A 22,041-nucleotide genomic window follows, 5' to 3' on the forward strand; every position below is an offset into this window, starting at 1 on the left:
GGAATTAGACATCAGTCTTTTAGAGCTTCACTTGCCCAGCAAAGATTCTCAATTTCATGTCAGTGCAGGAATGGCTCCAACCCAAAAACAAGATGCTCCCCCACCCTCAAATATGAACTTAACATCTGGCAGAGCAGAGGTCAGAGACATCAAGAGGCTCCTCCTTCCTTCCAAGGGAGCTTGTCTTGACATATGTAAGTAGCTACTGGCAAAAGCAAATGGAATTGGCATTCATTTGTGATCTTTTAAGTCATAGGTGCATAGGCCATAGATTCCAGGCCCTGCCTAAGATTTTATTCCCTTCTACAATTTTAGCCTCAAAAAATCTCAAACTAGAGTGTGCATGAGAATCACCTACAGTTCTTTTCAGAAATTCGGATTCCTGGGCACTGTAGCATCTCAGGTGAGCTACAGACTAGACTTTAGGAAATAAACTCTTTGAGAAATACAAATCCACAAGATATAACAAGATTCTTAACTGCTGGTTCTCAGCTTCTCAGAGAAGAGGCCAATTTGGGTGTTTAACGAACTGTAGTTAAGAGGCCAATAATGATGTCCAGTTACAGGCTGTCATGACTAAAGGCTCCATGCCCTGGACCAGCCCATTGTGGTATGTGGTCATGAACCCAATCAGCCATGGTGAGTGCAGGGATGAACAAGCAATGTACACTGTGATGCATAACTCACTTGCTTTAGCACTGGGAACACCTGGTTAGCGGGTTTTTCATAATTAATACAAGAGGAGAGCCTCTGGGTATTGGAGATAGGCAAGAATATGTATCAGGGTCTCATAGTGAATATCAGAGGAAACCTCTCCCTGCCGCCCACGCTTCTAGCAGGGGAAAGGAAAGTAGCCACTTTGAAATAGCCAGAGTGTTCTGTTCTTCTTAACAAGGCCTGCCCTTTTTACCAAAGCCTAACTTATTAGGGTTTTATTAGAGCTTAACCCACCTGGAGGAAAATCTCCAACTCCAGCTCCCTCTGGCCATCCTGTCCAACATAAGAGGAAGAAAACACTGACAAGCACTTGTGAAGTTCATGGTACAGAGGTTCAGGTTCACTGAAAGACTGAGACCTGGAGATCCAGAAGATGGTAGCATAGGTAAACACCTGTATTCGCCGCCTCCCACAACCACATCAAAATTACAACTAAAGTACAGAACAACCGTCATCCAGAACCGCCAGAAAGCTGGCTGAATGGAAGTCGTATAACTAGAGAAGTAAAGAAGAAAGCACACTGAGACTGGTAGGAGGTTGACCCGGGCACCCACGTGTGCCACTTCTTTTATCTGGAGGGAGATCGTCTCTGCAGAGGCCACAGGGAGAAGCAAGGGGCCCCAGCCCCACACCAGACACCCAGCCCAGGGTCCCAGAGCTGGTAAAAGAAGTCCCTATAGGCAGTAAGAACTACGGACTATAAAAACCAGTGCAGATTGGGGCTCAGTGATACAGAGGCTGCTAGAGACCCAGCTGTTCCTCTTAAAAAGCCAGCACCACAAACTGAACTTACAAGGTCCTGCTTCCTCTGAGCTCCAGCACCAGGGCAAAGCTCTGGGGAACACAGACACATAGAAGGAGGAACTGGATTGTCTGGCATTGGCACAGGAACTTGGGGGCAGCTATCTCCCAGACAGAGATGCTCGCAGGGATCATTGTTCCTATGCTGGGCCCTCCCCCGTTGCAGGGCTGACTAACAACCACTTCTGTTTGCTCCACCCTGGTCATTCCCTAAGACCTCACCTCATCCTATTTACAACTCCACCTAAACTATGTGCAGCAGCTTTTGCAAATGAATGGCCTGTCCTTGCTCAGGCTAAAATCTCTCAAACAAGCTGCAGCTGGTCAGGGAGCCTCAAACCTATCAATAAAAAGCCCAAGACCTGGCATCAGCACCAGCCTGCCTTGCTTCACACCTGGGCCTCATCTGTGCACCTCCAACCCCGATACAAAGAGGAGGAACCTGCAGATCTCTCTGTAGCTCCTCCTAGGTGGCCCCAGGCAGAGGCTGACTTTGCACTTCCCTGACCCAAGAGCCAGTGTACCCAGTGGTCAGTGTCAGACCATACCAGATTACAACTCTACACATCCATAACTGACACACTCAAGGGGCAGACTCAGTGAGCACCAAAGCCCCACTGAAGCAAATTCTGCTCCATAGAGGTGTCTCCTGCATAGCAGCTCTCTCCACAGCTGGTCCTCACAGCCAATTGGCCTGGAGGTCAATTCCTTCCAGTGACACCAATAGCAATCAAATCTCAGCTACAACAAGACTGTGCTCACAGCCCAGAGTGAAAGACAAAAGTAAGAACAAAGAACATGAACAACAAATAGGAAACAGTAGCAAATGCAATAGATATTAATCTGACTATATCAATAATCATCTTAAACATCAATGGTCTTAATACACCAATTGAAAGTATTTAGACAGGGGCGGGGAAGTGGATGTGGCGGGCACACCTTATCTGGAAATATCCCTCTAGAAAGGCATGCTAACAGCGAGGGGTTTTGTTTCTGAACTGCTCTAAAAGCAGGTTGAATCTTTTGTGGGCCCACCCTCAAGCCCTGCTGTGACTGACTTTGCAACCCAGACAAGAGAAGGCTTAGCATGGGTGAGGGGAGAAGGGGCATTAGAAAAACCAGGCACTGCTCCTCCAGCTCCATGGAAGTGCCTGGGACCAGATCTGGAAACATTCTGGGCAATCAGCACCTAACCGCCAAACCCAGGATCTATGAGGAGGACATGTCAGCAGGGCCCTCAGCTACCTCCTAATGGCAAAACTGCTTCTCACAGTCTTAGAGAAAAAAGGAAGGTGATCAGGCTTGGTAGAGTTTCCTTCAGATGCTCAACTTAGGAAAACCACTTACCATCCCAGGAAAAGAAAAAAAATGGAAGAAGACTTTAGGAAGGAGAGAGTATACAGTGCTTGGAAAAGACGCAGCCACATGACAGGTGGAGAAATCGTATCAAAGCACATCTTTCCTGTACTCATTCCATTTAAGGGGGTCCCTCCGACCTATAGCAGGTTGGGAAATGGGAGGGATCTAATTTATTGCACAAAAACTAGTTTCATTTTAAATCAAAGGGAATAGACCACAGGTTAGCAATATTCCATATATTGCAGGGGGGCAGGAGGAACTAAGCAAAACAAAACAATTTTGGGTTCTCATCTGAATCTCTCATATTTTCTTATTTCATCTGCTATTGTTAAGAAGACTGAACATTTACTGGGCATCCTGCCATTATTTCATTTAAGCTACACAATGACTCAATGAGGTAAATGATACCTTCAATTTACAGATGAGGGAATGGAAGCTTAGAATTCAGTCAATTTGCCCAAAAAAAACACAGCTAGAAAGTGGCAGAGCTAAGACTCAATCCTAGGTCTCTTTGGCCCCAAATCACTAAGTACACTGCCTTCTGGTTGGCACAATATATTCATGGGAGGCCTTTAGAAAAAGGCCAGATCATTTGCCATGTGACTCTGTGGACATCTGCACTGATTGCATTTCTATTGATGAGCCTTAAGAATCTTAATGTCAAGATCCACCTTCAAACTATATCTCTGGCTACTTGCTTTGGTTCCAACCACTGTAAATTGGTGGATTAGCCAAAGGCAACTCAGAAATATAATCCTTTACTAGAGTTCAAGGTATTTCCTCCCCTTGGCTAAACTTCTGCATCTTTCCCAAGTTCTCCAGGGCATCTGTGAATGGAAAAGTCGTGGACAGAGCAATTGAAGTGCAGATCTGCATTCTAACTCTGGCTCTCAACTGTGGCTTGTTGTTATGTGGACTTTGGACAGTCCTTACCTCATGCATTCAGGGAAGGCATCCTGAGATTTCTTTCAACTGTGGGTCTATATAACATGCTCTCCTCATTTGGGAGATCTTCTGGAATCTTCTTCATAGGCCTATTTATCCTACTCTGAAAGTGTCAAAATTCTTTCTACGTTCCCTTTTCCAATCAGCTTCTAATCTTGGAACTCCAAGTCCGTGCTGGTAGTCACATTGGAGGTCAGTTAGTCTACCTTTAATAGATGGAAGAACTGATCACACAGTAACATATCTCCCTTTCTGGGTCTGGCCATCAACGTCCAGCAAATACACTTCTCACCACACATCCCACCCACCATTCTGCTGGTCTGCCAATGCTACAGATCCCACATCCCAAAACGGACACTGGGCTTGTTGCCCCAGCCTGCCTTCCACTCTCCCACATTTTACAGCCATGTGGTCAGGAGGAAGGAAGAGGAATAACCTGACCCCCAGATCCAGAACTGGGCACCCTATCTCCTTGCCTGCCACAGTGAATAGTCTACGGAATCTAGGCCTAGGTCACACAGCATGGCACTCTCCTGGCCAAAGGGATTGATTAAAAGAATAGGCATTTGACCCAATGTATATAAATAAGCTAAGAGTCAAAGTTTTCTGAGAGCATGTAGGAAAAGGCTATTGAAAGCTAATTCTCTCGTCCTTCTTCCAAGCATCATCACATTGCAGTGATTCTGCCACCTTGAAAACCTAGTCTTCTGATAAACACATACCACAAAGGGCAAAGGGGAGAGATAGCCATTCACTGAATGTTTTGAAGGCACCATTAAGCTGCTGAATCAAACCAATCCTGAAACCCACCAGGTATCTGTACCTTCTATTATTACTTGAGCCAATAGGTAAGCCAGTTCAAAACTTGGTAACTGTTTCTTAGAATATACATTCCCAAGTGTTGTACACATGCCAAAGATCACACACAAAGCTGATCTACAGTTACACTTTAAAGGCCTACTGATTCGCACTAGAGTAAAACCAGCTCCCTCATGCTTTTACTGCTGGCACCCAAAACCAAGGAGACTCCCCTTCCTTGGCCACCAACCAAGAACTCCAGCAGAACTTCTCACTCAAAGCTCTGCAGTCACACTCAGCTTCCCTATCCAAAGGCCACTGCTAAGAGGGCAATGATGGTACCTAAGCCCCTCCCCCTCCATGGTAACACCAGAGACCAGAAATACTAAATGCCACACAAAAGTTGGAAGCCTTTTTCAGTCTACTTTTTGAAAAACCTAAACTCCTACAAATTAATAGGTCCCAAAGTGATCATCACAGGGTGCTAATATCGCCAGTGTTATGTGTCTCCTGATGGAAGCACCTACCAACTCCCATGAAATACACTTGCCAAAAATACATCAAATCCATATCTGATCAAGCCTCCAGATCTATCATTTTATAGGAAATATAAAGGACACAGGAACATGTCACACAACACCATGGCAAGGCAATCAGCGAAATCTAGTGTGGAAAACCCTAGAACAACCTGTTTTTTCAACAAATAAATTACAAAGTGAAAAGGAGGTGGAGAGAAACTCATAGATTAAAAGAGACTTAAGATACAGATAAGTGGGAGAAACCAAGATGGCGGCATAGGTAAACACCTGAACTTGCTGCCTCACACAACCACTTCAAAACTACAACTAAAAGACAAAACGGACATCATCCAGAACCACAGGAAGGCTGGCTAAGTGGAAATTCTACAACTAGAAGGGAAGAGAAAAGCACACTGAGACTCAGAGGAGCTGTGGAAGCAAAGGCAGAGGTACGGAGGCGCGCGCAAGGAGAGGGCTGGCAACTGAGTACGCAGCTGCCTTTTTCAATTCGCAGAGAGACACAAGCTCCCGATTGCTCTGAACTCCAGTTCTGGGTGAGACTCTGGGGACCCAGACTCATACAGGGAGAAACTGGACTGTCTGGCTTCAGGCGGAACTCGAGGGCGGCTTTCTCCCAGAGGTGCTTGCAGCCATTACCGCAGGACACTGAGACTGGGGACCCCTTAGGGCAGGGCTGATGGGAAGCCATTGATGTTTGCTCCGCCCTGAGACCCTGCCCCTCCCCAGCTGTGCGCAGAGGCTTTTGCATATGAATGGCCTGGTCCTTTGAAATCTAAACTTACCTAACTGTAGCTGAGTCAGAGAGACCCAGAACATCCAAAAGAAGGCCCAAGGCCCCACAGCAGCTTGCATTGCTTCACAGCTGGGCCTCATCTGGGCACCTCCAAAACCAAAACAAAGAAGAGGAATCTGCAGATCTCTCCGCAGCTCCTGCTGGGTGGCCTCAGGCAGAGGCTAAATTAGCACCTCCTTGGAGATCCAAGAGCCAGTGTACCCAGGGGTCAGAGTGGGACCATCCAGATTACAACTCCTCAGATCCATAAGGGACACACTCAGGGGGCAGACGCAGTGAGCACCAAAGCCTCACTGAAGCAAATCTTGCCTCATAAGGGTGTCTCCAGCACAGAAGTTCTCCCATCGTAGACACAGCTGATCCTCACAGCCAATTGGCCTGGAGATCAATTCCTCCCAGTGATACCAACAACAATCAAGGTTTACCTACAACAAGACTGTGCACACAGCCCACAAAGGGGTGTACCAAGAGTATCCACCTCAGGTAACTGGGGAGGCTGAGCCACTGGGCCCTATAAGACACCTAACACACAAAGCCACTCTATCAGCTCAGGGAAGCAGCCAAAATACAGAGACAAAGAAACAGATCACAAATGAAAGAAATGGAGGAAAGCAAACGACTGGATATAGAGTTCAAAACCACGGTTATAAGGTTTTTCAAGAATTTTCTAGAAAAGGCCGATAAATTTAGTGAGACCCTCGAGGATATGAAAAAGGACCAACTAGAAATTAAGCATACACTAACTGAAATAAAAAATAATATACAGAGACCTAACAGCAGACTAGAGGATCGAAAGAATCAAGTCAAAGATTTGAAATACAAAGAAGCAAAAAGCACCCAACCGGAAAAGCAAAAAGAAAAAAGAATCCAAAAATATGAAGATAGTGTAAGGAGCCTCTGGGACAACTTCAAGCATACCAACATCCAAATTATGGGGGTGCCAGAAGAAGAGAGAGCACAAGATACTGAAAACCTATTTGAAGAAATAATGACCAAAAACTTCCCCCACCTGGTGAAAGAAATAGACTTACAAGTCCAGGAAGCGCAGAGAACCCCAAACAAAAGGAATCCAAAGAGGACCACACCAAGACACATCATAATTAAAATGCCAAGAGCAAAAGACAAAGAGAGAATATTAAAAGCAGCAAGAGAAAAACAGTTACCTACAAGGGAGCACCCATACGATTGTCAGCTGATTTCTCAACGGAAACTATGCAGGCCAGATGGGAGTGGCAAGAAATATTCCAAGTGATGAAAAGCAAGAACCTACAACCAAGATTACTCTTCCCAGCAAAGCGATCATTCAGAGTTGAAGGTCAGATAAAGAGCTTCACAGATAAGAAAAAGCTAAAGGAGTTCATCACTGCCAAACCAGTATTATATGAAATGCTAAAAGGTATTCTTTAAGAAGAGGAAGAAGAAGAAAAAGGTAAAGATAAAAATTATGAACAACAAATACATATCTATCAACAAGTGAATCTAAAAATCAAGTGAATAAAAAATCTGATAAACAGAATAATCTGGTGAATATAATAGAATAAGGGGCATAAAAAGGGAATGGACTGACAATCCTCAGGGGGAAAGGTGTGTGGGGGGTGTGGGAAGAGACTGGACAAAAATCATACACTTATGGATGAGGACAGTGGGGGTGAGGGGTAAGGACATGGGGTGGGGTAGGAACTGGGTGGAGGGGAGCTATGGGGGGAAAAAAGAGGAACAACTGTAATAATCTGAACAATAAAGATTTAATAAAAAAATAATAATAAAGATAAAAATAGTGGCTAGGGCTGAAAATACACGCACACACACACACAAAAAAAAAACCAGATAAGTGAGTGTGGACCTTATTTGGATCTTGATTCAAATGAACAGAAAAGCATATTTGAGAGATAATCAGGGTGATTTGAATGTTGATTGAATTATATTATAAGAAGGAATGAATTATTGTTAATATTCTTAGGTTGTGATATAGTATTATAGAGTTTTTGTGAGTCATCATCTTTTAGAGATATGTATGAAAATATTTACAGATGATAAAATACAATGTCTGGGAAAGAAGTGGAGGATGGTATAGGGAGAATAAATGTTGATGGATTCAGACTTGACTTGCTGTGTATAGATGGTGTGCTGTAGAGTTGTGCACCTGAAGCCTGTATAATTTTGTTAACCAGTGTGACCCCAATGAATTCAATAAAAAGGAAATAAACATACAATGTCTGGATTTGCCAAACCGGTTTCGGCTACATCAGTATTTTTATTTGCCAACACTAATGGCCAATAAATTGGAGAGAATAACCGACCTCATCCCTTGTCATCCAGAAAGAGCAAGTACAGTGTGAAGAGCAGAAGAAGCCAGGGCAGCAGAGAGGAACACAAGCACCATAAGGCAGAGGTGGGAAAGGGACCCTCACGTGCACCTGGCCCTGAGCTGGTGGGGGAAGCCTGGCCTCAGGGCTTCGGGAGGGCAGGAGGGAGGTGGCCAGCACTTGCAGTGAAGGTCAAAGTGTGGCCAAAGGTCCCTGTACATGTTCTGCAGGGAAAGGAAAATAGTAATGAGCAGCACAGAGCAGAGGACCCCTTCCAGAAGCATCACTTTTATTATTTACTCGTAAAACTTTGTTGTGATCTATACATTTTTATTTTTTATGGAAAACTTTATGATATATTATGGATACATACAAAAAGGAATTTTAAAATCCATGTACACACCTCCCACTTTAGAGACATAAAACATTGCCAACCAATATGTTTCTCTCCCTCTTGCCCTCACAACTCTTAATTTTCTCACAAATTTTACATATGTATGCACCCCTAAACAATAGATAGTTTATGCATGCTTTCAACCTTTATATAAATGGCAGCATAATGTATATTTTCTTCTACAATTTACCTTTTTTCATTCCAGATTTTATTATGACATTCATTCATAATGAGTATAGCTTTAGATTAGTCATTTAGAGTGCTGAGTAATATTTCATTATGTGAATATACCATAATATATATTTCTAGTTTCCTGTTGATTAGTATTTAGCCAGTTTCTAATTATTTTTACTACATCAAAAATGCTGCTGTGAAGGTCCTTGAACGTGTCTCTTGGTACATATTTATGTTTTAATATGTTTTTATTGATTGTTTTGAGAAAGAGAGAGAGAGCAAAACATCAATGTGAGAGAGAAACATTGATCAGTTGCCTCCCACATGCACCCCAACTGGGGATTGAACCCACAACCTTGAGTATGTGCCCTGACCAGGAATTGAACTGGTGATCTTTCGGCACACTAGACAACACTCGACTAACTGGGCCGCACCAGCCAGGGCTCTTGGTATATATTTAAGTGCATTTCTCTAGGGTGTATATATGGGACTGGAATTACAAAGTCAAAGAATGTGTGTAGCTTCAACTGTAGTTCTACAAAGTGATTGTACTAATTTATATTCCCACGAGCAGCAATAAATACATTTTTTTACAATTATGTCCTGCTGAGGTAAATTGAAAACTCTCCTTTAAAGCTGACTGAGTTTAAAGTATCCTGAAAATGAGTAGGAGGCCTGGTACTAATAGTTACTAACCCTAAAAATCAGCCCAATGTGAACACAGGCCAACTATGTCGACTCAATCCCAGGGCGACCTGAGGATCAGGCTGGACTGAGACAGGTGTAGAGCTTTTTTAAAAAATCATGCACTTCTTAGTCTTTATTACTTTCCTCTAAGATTAAACAATGCTCATTGTAAACAAATTTATTTTAATAATTACTAAGACACATCTCAGGAAAGAAACATCCGATTTTTCTATACAACAACCAACTTTTCTTTTCTTTTCTTTTCTTTTCTTTTCTTTTCTTTTCTTTCTTTTTTTTTACACAACGGGAATTATATATTGTGGCTTGCGTTTTACTTCTTTTACTGTTCAATATTTTTTTACAAGGAAAGAAACAATCTGCATTTATTGAAAATTCTATTATTCAATAAACATTTACTAAGCACCTGTTCTTGGGCAGGACGGAGTCTATAAAGAAAATTAAACAACTCCACCATTAAGAGACTCTCACTCTAAAAGGAAAGAAACTAATAGACATAAGTCATAATAATGACCCCTCCCCCCATTTATCAAGCACCTTCTATGAGCCAGGTATTGTACTAGACCCTTAATGAGTGGGGGTGGGGGCAGAATAATGACCCCCCAGGTCCTAATCCTAATACTGCTGTGTTACTTGGAGGAATTAAGGTTGCTAATCTTAAGGTAGCTAACCTTCAGATAGGAAACCAGTCTGGACTCTCTCATTGGGCCCAATGTAATGGATTACAATGTCCTCAAATGAGGAAAGGAGAGTCAGAACCGCCGAGATGCAGCATGAGAAAGAAGGGACTGGCTCTGGGGCTTTGAAGGTGAAAGGGGCTGTGAGCTCAGGAATGCAGGCAGTTTCTAGAAACTGGAAAAGGCAAGAAAACAGATTTTCCCCTAAAGCTTCCAGAAAGGAACTCAGCTCTGCTGATTACTTAACCCGTTGAACGCTGTTCGTAGAAAATGCTCCTTTAATGTGTGTTGTTTGCGGTATTTATTACAACAGGAATAGGAATGGGAAGCTAAGACATCCCACTTTGTTATTCCCACCACTCTGGAACCTAAATGCTGTGACCTCCAGTGGACAAATTGGAGAACCAAGGACCCAAAAGGTTAAATTACTCCCCAGGCTCAAGTGGCAGAGCCAGACTCACTGTGGGTCTGTGTGCCTCCAAGGCTGTGCCCTGAGGCTGCCCCACTACCCTCCTACCCTCCTACCTTTGATTGGCTGGATTGCAGGGCAGACCAGACCGGGACTCACAGCACTCTAGGAGTAAGCGAGCACAGGGTGAACCTGCCTGCAGGGAGGCTGGGAGGGCTGTGTGGAGCCATTTGAGTCTTTCAAATGAAGGGCAGAATTTTGACAGAGATGGGGAAAGAAGAAAGATCAGGAAATGCAGCAAGGTTCAGTTTAGCCGAAGTCTGGGGCACGTGGGGATTGGATGTTCGTTGAGAAGTAAGCCTGGGCACGCTGGTGAGAGACCAACCCTGTCCAGTGAGATAGCAACTAGCCACATGGAGCTATTAACATTTAAATTGAAACTAATTAAAATCAAATTAAATTAGAATTCCAGTTCTTCCGTCGTACTAACCATATTTAAACCTTCAATAGCCACACGTGCAGATATAAAGTATTTCCATCCTGGCAAAAAGGTCTCGTGGAGTCGTCTCTGAGCAGGTGAGTGACACTGTGTACCTGACGGAGTGATCATATCCCTTCATAACACTTTCCACCTCACCCTCTCACTATCTATTTTTGTGTACTCTCCCCAGAGGCTTTGCAGAATTTTTCAAGAATAGATGCACGACAAATAGATACACACACATACACACACACACAAATATTTAAAACTCCCAGCAGTTTCTAGAGATGCTTATCTATTCCTAAAAAGAAACCACTCTGGGAAGTGGGTATAGTTTTTCTCCTCTGTCAATACTGGGGGAGTGGGGGGCGGGAAGCCCTTATAGATAAGTAGTTATAGTTATCAGATCGACAATGGAGTGTAAGATGGTTTTTAAGGGGGATGGCTACCACTCACATTTGTAGACTGTCTGTCAGGTTTCAAAGCCCCTGACACATTGCCTCCTGGGACCTGGTTCCTGGTCCTCCCTGGTGTTGGGAGGGGATGAGTGGCCTTTTCTGCTCTGTAGAGGTTGCCCCATGCTGGCTCCAATAAAAGGAGGCTGAAATCCACCCAGGAAACATCCGGGAAGTGCACAGAGCTCCTCACCTATCAAGCTTAGCGGTCTGCCAAAGGTAAGATTAATTGTGCTCTAGGCATTCATTTGAGGATGATGTCAGTTGCAAAGGGAAATCCAATTAATTGCGATAATGACCAATGTTGCTTTGGGGTCGTCACGGGGCTGTTGGAAGTGTTCATGGAGATCCAATCCTCTTACCTCCTGGGTAACTCAGGATTTGTGCAGTATGTACAATGCTAACTCTGTTTGGCAGGCCTCACAAGCAGGTCCGATCGATTTCTCATCCGCAACTCAACCCTTGTCCTCTCCCAAACAGCTCCGCAGTGACAAACGCTGAAGGAGGGGGCCCTCCGCATGGACATCCCCCTCCACCACCAGCAATGCCAGGAACTTGGCTGCTTAAACAATAGATCTCTATGTGGTTGGGAGAGAAAGGGTGCCCTGTACCTGCTAAGCAGGGCCGTGCCTCCTCCCCCAGCCTCTGCAAAGGGGGGTGAGGAGGAGGTCGGAATGAAGACAGGCCTCAAACCACAAATCGCCTCCCCCACCCCCACTGGCAAATAAGGCTTCTGACCCAGGCCTCAGCGAGTGAACTTTTCTACTCTGCAGGGCTGGGCGCTCAGATGTCCAGGCTGATTCCCCTGAGCAAGGGAGAGGGAAGACTGCCCGCAGCCAGCTCAGCTTTACAGGAGCCCTTTGGCCAGCTGGTGTAGACATTTATGCCAGGACCTGGGCCTGCTCTGGGTCTAACTGGCCAAGAATTAAAACAAAGCCAATAATCACTCCCCAAGGTGGTGTTTTAGGTGGGGCCACAAGCACATCTGGAAAGCGGGTGGAGGGAGCAAGAGGCAAGAAAAAGAGTTCCTATTTAGGGGATTTTTGTTTGACCTGAAGTGCAAAGAATTTAATTATAATTTCTGGTTCATGACACATTCAACATTGGTACATGCAGGGCCCACTTTTATTTTTTATTTAATCAGCTATTAGATCTTTACTAATGAACAAATACCTTCAAACTCATCACCACCACCACCCCCCGCCACGAAAAGAAGTAAAGTACTTACACCAACCAACTGGTCATGTCCCCCAATCTATTCCCTGTCTCACCCTTACTTCCCCCTGAATCCTGTGCTCATCATTACCTTGATTTTTTTTATGTAGTTTTACTGCAGCTATATGTATTCCTAAACGTGTTATCCTTTCATTTCAGCTATTTATAAGTTTATAAAAGCTGCTGTGCTGCATCTTTCGGTGCATTTCTTTTACTTAATATCATATTACCAAGATTTGTCTGTATTTTTGCATGCCACTGAGCTTAATTCTCATTGTGTGAATACATCACAGTTTATTCATCTGCCAACTGATGGCCAGTTGGATTCTTTCCAGGCTCGTGGTATTGTGGGCATGAGTTTCTCCTGGGCATACATACCTAGGAGTGGAATCGCTGGGCCATAGAAATGTGCATGTTCAATTTTCAGAGGTAATGAGACAATATCAAAGTGTTTTCCATTTGATTGCATTTCCTAGAGTTTCTGAGATGATTGTTTCCTCCTCCTGTCCTCCTCAATTTTGTTTCTTTAAATTACACATGTCAGATCTATCAAAATGTTTAAACCTAGTTCTTGACCTAACTCCTGAGTAGCATCTCAGATAAATCCCCCATGTGGAAAAGAAGGCTTCGTGTCAGGCACACAGATCATCAGAGAGACATCTGTGCAGACACAAGGACCCAACCCTGATCCTGACATGAGGCAGGCTAGTCAAAAGGAAGGGAACTGTCTAGAAGCTGCTTCACATTTGGCAAATGCAATGTAAAAAAAAAAAAATAAAGGTTTAGGGTGGAGCTAATGCCTGTTTCCCATCCAAGTTTGCTTGCTCTCCTCCCCTAAACCTTCCATAACCAACACACACTCTTATTTTTAAACAAAGAACAAAGGCCTAAAAATGAGAAAAGAAATCACTTGTACGTAACCAATTTCAGGTTCAAATGAGAGCGGGGGGTCCAGCTTGGAAGTCACTGCACAGTCCAATTCATTGCAATAAATATTTACAGAATGCTTTGCAGTGTGACCAATAAGATCTCTATTCTGCCCTCAAGGGTTTTCGAGCTTGTTCATTTAACAAGACAGGATCATGCATGAAGTGCCGAAGGGGCCGGTTAGTGCTAAAAAGATGCAGATGCTGGCCTGATTTCAAGATGCTCACTGTAGAAGGATTAGCAAAAGTTAGAACACAGGAGCACCAGATATAGGAGTTGGTAGGAGGTGAGTGTGATGATTCCAACCAGTAGGGAAGCTCCTAGAGAGTGACGTTGGAGCTGGGTTTTGCAGGATGAACCAAGTAAGCAACAAGAGGCAGGTCTATTCTTTATTCAAAAATAAAGAATAGACCTAAAACTATTTTTTAAAAAAAATGTCTTACTCAGACTTCTGGACCTTCTCATTTTCTCATATTTCTCAAACTTCTTAAATCTATTTCCTGCCTCCACCACCAAAAAAGTGGTACCCACAGGTCTCGGTGAAACATGCATTTACTTGTTCATTCCACAAACACCTACAAAGTCAACCCCTTGTGCTGAGCTCTGGGGATACACCGACAGACAAGATGGGCACAGTTCCTGCCCTCACTCAGCTCCGGGCTTTCAAGGGCAGACAGAGGATTAGACAAAGACAGGCAGTTGACTTGGCCTGACCATCAGCCAGACTCCATTGGCCTCGGAGAGGCCTGGGCGCCCCCCCCCCCAATCCCATTCTCCCTGTAAAACATTTTCAGTAAGTTGTACAGGATTAAAGAAATGGCTACCTCCTTGGTCATTAAAAGGATCCTAACCATGTCCCAGGTATCCATGCTGCTCAGAGCTGAGAGACCAAAAACTCAGGTGCTTCCTACATAATAGCCTCCAATCTGATACCTGATCGCTGCTGGTTTCCAGCGTCAAACAAATGTCAGGAATTTTATGAAGGCAGGAAGCAAATAAGGGGGCAAGGATTGGGGTCTAGGCCTCAGGGGAGCTCAATTAGTGAGCCAGATAAAGTTAAACCAAAAGGGCATACTCTGGGTTTCCTGGAAAGCCAGCTGGAAAAGATGCCAATCCTTAAGCTTCTGTCACTCAGAAGATTAACAGAAGAGTCCGAGGGGTGCCCAAGGGAACACAGCAACACGCCAGATGTTTCTGCTCCTCCTGTGACACTGCCACTCGCCATCAGAGCCACACTTCAGAGGCCACCAAGGAGCCACATGAGAGAAGGGTGGTCTTTGCAACAGGTCGAAGCTCAAAGACAGCACCCTTAATATCCAAAAATATTATTACTAACCCTCTCTTACAGACTCGCCTGATGCATCTGGGTTCGGTATTTTCTCATTGAGCTATCTCTTCCTTTAACAGCGACGGCAGCCCTGGTTTGACGAACACTCCCTGCAGCTGCTTGGCGGTGTGGCAAACACAGCCACCTGTAAATACACATAAACTGTGCTTCGGCTCCCAGACCTGCAAATGCACCATGAGTGTGTTCAAGCAAGCCGTTCAGCCTCCCTGGGTTTCACGTGCAAAATGTTCTTATGAGCATAAGCGATCCTGGAAATACCTAGCCCAAGCATTCATAAATGGTAGCCTTATTGTTGCCTATAAAAGCAACAGGTAACCACATGCTCAAGACAGCAGCTTCCCCTGGGTACTTTCTAAACACACACACGTGGGGGAGGGGGGCCGTGGGGGGAGATGCAGGTGGGACACACACAAACCTATTCACAGTTCCTATTTCTGTTCTATCACTTCTATGGAACTAAAAACTAAAGAAGTTGGAGGGAAGCCTAACCAATAGTCTGGCTTTCCCCTAAACGTTGCTTCCTCCAATTTCAGGAGTCAGGGAAGGAGAGCCATATGGCTTAAGACGCTAGACATGCCCAGCAGCAAATAAGCCCCCCACCATTTGTCTCCAGGCCCCTCGTGTGGGCGGGCATCCAGATTTCAGTCGGGGTGCTCTGGTCTGCATCTCTTTCTTGACTGTTCCTAATTATTGGAGGGAACGCCATGGCTCTCCTGACCTCAGAGTTTAAGAGCTGCAGGTCCTAATATCAAACCAAGCAGCTTCATTTAAAAGGCATCCTCAACTGCATCCATAAAAGTCACTCCCGGAGCCCTTACTTGCCCCAGCTTTGGAAATGCCTGCTGTCGAGGATTTATGACACGCCCTGGATCTAATCTGCGGCACTTTAACTGCTGCTGTTGCACATCTGGTCATAAAAGCAAGGGCCGGCCCAACACGGGGACAAACACTTTTCTTTCCTAAGTGGCTGCAAATCTGATCTCACAGTGATAGCTGGGCTCGGATGTAATCAGCCAGCATCTGGGCAGTCGTTAAAGCTCGTCAAACTTTGCAAGGCTTTTGCTCTCCACACGACAGCTATAAAGACGATTCTCATATAGCAAGGGCTATGAATAAAGAACCTGCCATCTGAACAGGTGGTAACGAGGCTAGGCCCAAGGATATCCAGGAAAGCACGCATTGATTAAGGAGCCAACCTTGTTTTGACAAAGGTCCTAGCTACTTCGTGGACTCCCAAGATGTCAATGGAGGCAAGCAGCTACCCTGAGAGGCCACTGACCTGCCATAAGCTAATTCTTGGCCAGAGATTGTCTAAATACAATTTGGCCAATTGTTTGGTCAAATGAACAACGAGGTGGTTTAATAGTACTTTTTAAGGCAGTGGAATTCTTCATTAGACCAATTTGGGGGGTGGAGATGGAGGACAATAATCTAGAGCAAAAATGAACACAATGCTATCGGCTCCAGGAGAGTTTACAATGCCCTGTACAGCCTGTCCTGTGCACAGAATTGGCACGTTTCACATCGTTCAGAATCTCCAATCAGACCAAGGTTCAACAAGGAGTCCAAGCTCCCAGCCCCAAGCCGGGGGAAGAGACCCTTGCACGCTGCGCACCTCCTTTGTACCACCTCGCCACGGGCCCCCCACCTCTAGCCTCCTCCAGGGCTGTAGCCAGCAGGAGGGAGCATTAAAATTATCTGCTGTGGGTTTTACGAGCAGCGATCGCTTTTTAAAACAACACAAGGTCCTTGTGTGGCTCTCGGGTAACCTAAAACTCTGGAGGCAGAGCTGCCCCCCGCCGACTGCCAAGAAGGCCAGCGCTCCGGGAGCGGGAGCGGGCGCAGCGTGAGACCACAGGCAGCCCTACCAGAGCGGAGAGCGAGAGCAAAATGCTCTGGGAGAAGAGATCTGTGAAGAAAACCCATCAGTGACAGTTCGGGTTTCGGGGGTAGGCAGAGTCGCTGCTGCAAGAAAGGATTGGGGGTGGGGGACAGACAATGGGAGAAATTTTTATTTCAGCAACTTCGCCAAGAAGCCCTCAGGAGACTGGGGGGGGTTAGGCGGGGAGAGACAAGGTCTGACACCTCCCTTCCTCTTTCTCCCTCCCCCCTCTCCCCGCCCCTCGAGGACGAGAGCGAGCGACCTTCGTCTCCCTCGGCAGGTAGGCGCGCGACTGGGGGCGCACTTACCCGGGGGCCGGTGGTGCGGTGGCCGCGAGCCGGGGACAACTGCACCAACACGAGCAGCAAGTGGGGCGTGAGCAGGCGGGCGCAGCGCGCGGGCAGCATGGTGCCAGCGGGCTGCGGGCCGGGGTCTCGGGCTCCGCCGGGCGCACTGCCGCGCCTGCCTTGCTGCCTTCCTTCCCTCGGGGGCCCTGGCGGTGGCGGAGGGCGGCCGGCAGCGGAGGTGCAGCGCGGACTGGCGGAGGGTGCGGGCAGAGCGCGCGGTCATGAACCGCGAAGGAGGGAGCTGGGGCGCGAGCGTGTGCTCTGCGCGCGGCAGTCGCTCGGCTGGGCCGGTCCCGGCGGCAGCAGGTTGGTTGCCAGAGCCTGGGCCATGGGAATTCCCGTTATAAACCCCCGAGGGGGGCGGGGCGGAGCCCGATGGCCCTGATTGACGGGCCGAGAGGCCCGTAGCAGCCGCCCCTCTGGCAGGTGAAAACCAATGGGAGAGAAGATAGAGGGGCGGCTCGCGATCAACCCCCCCAGAGGAGAGATACACAGTTGGTCCCCTTCAGTGGGCTCTGGCAGAGACTGGGATCGAGAGGAACTTTCTGCCCGCCCTGCTGTCCGAGGAAGCCTCAGAGAGCGGCAGCAGCCCTAACCTACCAGAACGCCCACCCAGCTAACAGCAATGCCTTCGGCACGTATAGATTTCAGCACCAGGGCTTGAGTTGCCACAACAGCCCAGTGAAATAGACAGGGAAAGTCTCCTAGCCCCGTTTTTCTGATAAGGGTACTGGGGCGCAGAGGCGCCAAGAAATCTGCTTACCCGCTGTTTCAACACCAGGAAGAACTTGGAAGTCACTGGATGACCCCTACAGGGTAGGCTGTTACTGGCGTTGGGAGTGGGGAGTGGGCACATTAACTTCTTTCAAAGAAGCTTCCAGAAGGTGACACCCAAATCCTACAGAGGTTGTCCCAGGACCGGAGAAGTGTCAAAGAGACAAGGTGAAGCCCTGCATGGCATCTGCGTCCTGGGTGTGGAATAATGGCCCACCAGTGGCCTGTGGTGGATCTGGGATTGGAACTCAGGCATTCTGGCTCCCAGCCTTGAACTGGAGGGCCAAGGGGTAGCCTCTCTGTGGCCTGGGAGCCCTGGGAGAGGGGGTCAAAGGGGCCGGGTCTCCTGGTGGGGGAGAGGGAGTCTGTGGACGCAAAGACCCCAGAGATGGGTCAGAGGAGGGAGGGGAGACCTCTCCTGAGTGCCTGACCCACTTGGATAGGACAGCGCAGCAAAGGGGTCCAGCTGGATGTTGGAAGGTTCTGCCCAGGGTGGTCCCCAGAGAGCCATCTTGGGAATAGCCAAGCATCACACCAGCTCCAGGCCAGTACATTCACCCAGGGGAACCAGGTTTCTCTTTTTGTGTGGGGCATAACCCTTAGAGTTTACTCCCGTTGGTATGGACCACCCACCTCACAAGAAAAATTCTTTTCCCGGCCAGACTAGAAGCAGCACAAACGCTTAACTCCACCTCCTTGTCTGGGCCTGTGAGGCCCTGACAGAGGTTAGCTCTGCTCCCTACGACTTCCCTCCTGGGTTGTATGAACAAGCTTCCCACCCTGTAGTCGGTTATTCTTCCAGAGAGCAAACCTGACTGCACCACTCCCTGCTTAAAAGGCTTCAACTCTCCCAGCACCCTCAGACCAAAAAGCCTGGACTTGATGCCGGGACACTAACAGGGTACCTGTAGTTCTCCAAACAAAAAAATGAAGAACACCTCTAAGAGAACTGCCTAGCTTCCTCTGCTGGGACACAGTGCGGTGGTCAGACCTGCTCTCTGGAGCTAGACAGGATGGGTTCAAATCCTGGGTCTGCCACCTAGTGGTATAACCTTGCATGAATCACTTTACTTTGGGATCCAATTTTCCCGCTGTAAAAGGGATAAAAATACCATCCACCTCATGATTTGTTTTTGGGGTTTTTTAAAAAGATGGAGTATATAAAGCCCTTAGAATGATTACATTGGAAGTATCACCATCTGGCAAGTAGTAGATAGATTCATCTTCACAGGAAGTAAACGGATACTCCATGAGATTGTGACTTGCCTGCCCTCATTTGGCTGGTGAATGACATTCGAGGTTCAAGCCCAAGTTTTCAATCTAATTCTGCCTCTCCCATACTCCCATACGATGACTGCAATGGCCCATCTTTTTAAATAAATAAATTATATATATATATATATATAAATTTAGAGAAGAAGGGAGAGAGAGTTAGATTCATCAATGATGAGAGAAAATCATTGATCAGCTGCCTCTTGCATGCCCACACTGGGGATCAAGCCCGCAACCCGGGCATATGCCCTGACTGGGAATTGAACCATCACCTCCTGGTTCATAGGTCACACACAACCACTGAGCCACACCGCCTGGACTGCAATGTCCCATACTAAAAGCCGTAGGATTAGACATTCCCTGTGTGCTCCTTGGGGATTTCTTCAGTGCCCTGCAAAGGAACTGAGACTGCTGAGCTTCACTGAGCTCCAGGGAAAGAGTGTGGAAACAGCCAGGGTCAGCCCTTCCTGGAAACAGCCCTTGCAACCTGGCATCCTGGGAACCCGCCCAGCTGGCCTCGTGACACTCGTCCAGTACGACTGCGCCACATGCAGCGCTTACATCAATTCCTGTGTGCCCACCTAAGTGTTTACCCAACCGGGGCCCGGCAGGATGGAAATGTTACCGCTGGGCTCAGAAGCCTGACGGGTTTGTCCTGACTCTACCACTTGGTTATATGCACCCCCATCAGGCTGGTCAACTTCTTTCTGTTGCTGGAATTATTGAGAAATCTGTTGGAGTAAGTAAATATGCTTGAGATGGCCCCCAGTTTCTGGCAGCACCAACTGCCCAGGGAAAAGGCATTGCAATAGTCCTTTCCATCCATAACACCACATGCTGCCTTCCAGCCAGACTACTTACTTCCAAGTAGTCTCTGGTCCAAAAGTCTACATTAGTCTGGATTGCAACCATGTAGCTCAGTTTAAAATATGAGCGACTGCTTTCCAGTTACTTTGCTCAGCAAGTATTTTCTTTCCCTCTGGTTGGCATGCGGGGCCTGTCGAAACCATGGCCATCATTCAAATGATGCATTTTCTTCTCCTAAGTCCAGAAAAGGTTAGAAGTTCCAGAGGACTATTAGTCCCAAACAGCGCCTCTTTGCCAGGCTCGATCTTTAGATCCAAGCAAAGAGTGAAATTGACAAGTTTCTTCTTTCCCTGGAGTCCAGGCTTATAAATAAATCTAGCTATCCCAGCATCTGGTCTGTCCAGTTTCAGCCATACCTCTGGTCCTGTGGGACTTCTATTTGCAAGGGGATATTTCAGTAGAAGAAAAAGAATACTTTCTATCCCATATTGAGGCCTAAGGGCCTCGAATATTTAGTACTAGCTAGGAATGCCCATTTCAAATAAGTTTGTTTCTGTATAATCCAGAGGAAGCTTGCCTTGTCTTGTCCACAGGAATAAAACCTCCCCATTCATTTTTTTAAAAATATATTTTATTGATTTTTTACAGAGAGGAAGGAAGAGGGATAGAGAGTTAGAAACATCGATGAGAGAGAAACATCGATCAGCTGCCTCCTGCACACCCCCTACTGGGGATGTGCCCACAACCAAGGTACATGCCCTTGACCGGAATCGAACCTGGGACCTTTCAGTCCGCAGGCCGACTCTCTACCCACTGAGCCAAACTGGTTAGGGCTCCGCACTCATTTTAACAAGCACTTGGATGCATCTCCTGTGCCCAGCACATGCTCATCATTATGAGGGACTTTTGGATGCACACCCTGCCCTCTGAGAGGTTACAGTCTAATTGAAAACACACAGCAAACAGATACTTGGGGACCATATTTGAGAGCGAAGCCTGACATGTGTTATAGGCACTCAGAGAGCGGGGACCCACTATAGATCTAATGGATAGGGAAGGTCTCATGAAGAAGGTAGATCTGGAATGGGGCTTTGGAGAAAGGGGCTTCTATAATATAAATATACCTTGATTTTTGTTTGCTTCACTTGACAACAGCTACCAACAAAAAAAGGTGAGTTGTATCTAAGGTCTGACTCTTTTCAAATAAACTACTGAGCTCAGAAGCCTGGGACACCAAAATTCCTGGGTTCTGTTTCTAAGTGCAATAAATCAGAAAAAGACGGACACAGTATAATCTCACGCGCAGTAACACTTGGTATTGGCTGGGGAGGTATTATTAGTCCCATTATGCAGAGGAGGTTCACCCACAGAAGTTAACCTTACCAGGTCAGTCCTTCAGTTTTAGATATGCATGACAACTCTCTCTCTCTCTCTCTCTCTCTCTCTCTCTCTCTCTCTCTCTCTCTCTCTCTCTCCCCCCTCTCTCTCTCTCTCTCTCACGCGCATGCGCACACACACACACACACACACACACACACACACAAGGTAAATATGTGAGGTGATGGATGTGTTAATTAACTCAATGGGGGAGTCAATTCACACTGTACACATATATCAAACACTTTAACTATCTCACAGTTTTGTCAGCTACACCTCAATAAGGATGTAAATATGCATGACAAAGATAATTATAGTGACAATTTAGAAGCTTATTTCTCTCTCTTGTCCCCAAACTCCCTTCCCAGTATAGTGTAGTTCCTTCTAACCTGGGGTCCTCTAGTATCGCTCTGTCATTCTTAATTAGCAGCTTCTGCCTCATGGTCCAAGATGGCGGCTCAAGTCTAGCCATCACATCTGTTTTCCCGTCAACAGAGAGGGAAAAGGGTAAAAGAAGAGCATGCCTCTATTTTTTGTTG

At 46.4% G+C, this 22,041-nt stretch overlaps 1 protein-coding gene across 8 annotated transcripts in view; it reads right to left on the bottom strand.

Annotated features, from left to right (window-relative positions):
- SMOC1 (SPARC related modular calcium binding 1) overlaps positions 1-17,617 on the bottom strand; it is a 139,571-nt gene extending 121,954 nt beyond the window's left edge. For 4 of the 8 annotated variants that reach the window (XM_080649876.1, XM_080649875.1, XM_080649872.1 and 1 more), the window contains exon 1: positions 17,234-17,617. In XM_080649876.1, the coding sequence (XP_080506002.1) occupies positions 17,234-17,332 (99 nt within the window). In that variant the 5' untranslated portion in view covers positions 17,333-17,617. The remainder of the gene's footprint in view (positions 1-17,233) is intronic. The other 4 variants (XM_080649874.1, XM_080649873.1, XM_080649870.1 and 1 more) reach the window with 1 other exon arrangement.
- Between the last annotated feature and the right edge of the window lie 4,424 nt (positions 17,618-22,041).

Source organism: Plecotus auritus, assembly GCF_963455305.1.
Source record: "Plecotus auritus genome assembly, chromosome: 1".
NCBI classification, from domain to species: Eukaryota; Metazoa; Chordata; class Mammalia; order Chiroptera; family Vespertilionidae; genus Plecotus; species Plecotus auritus.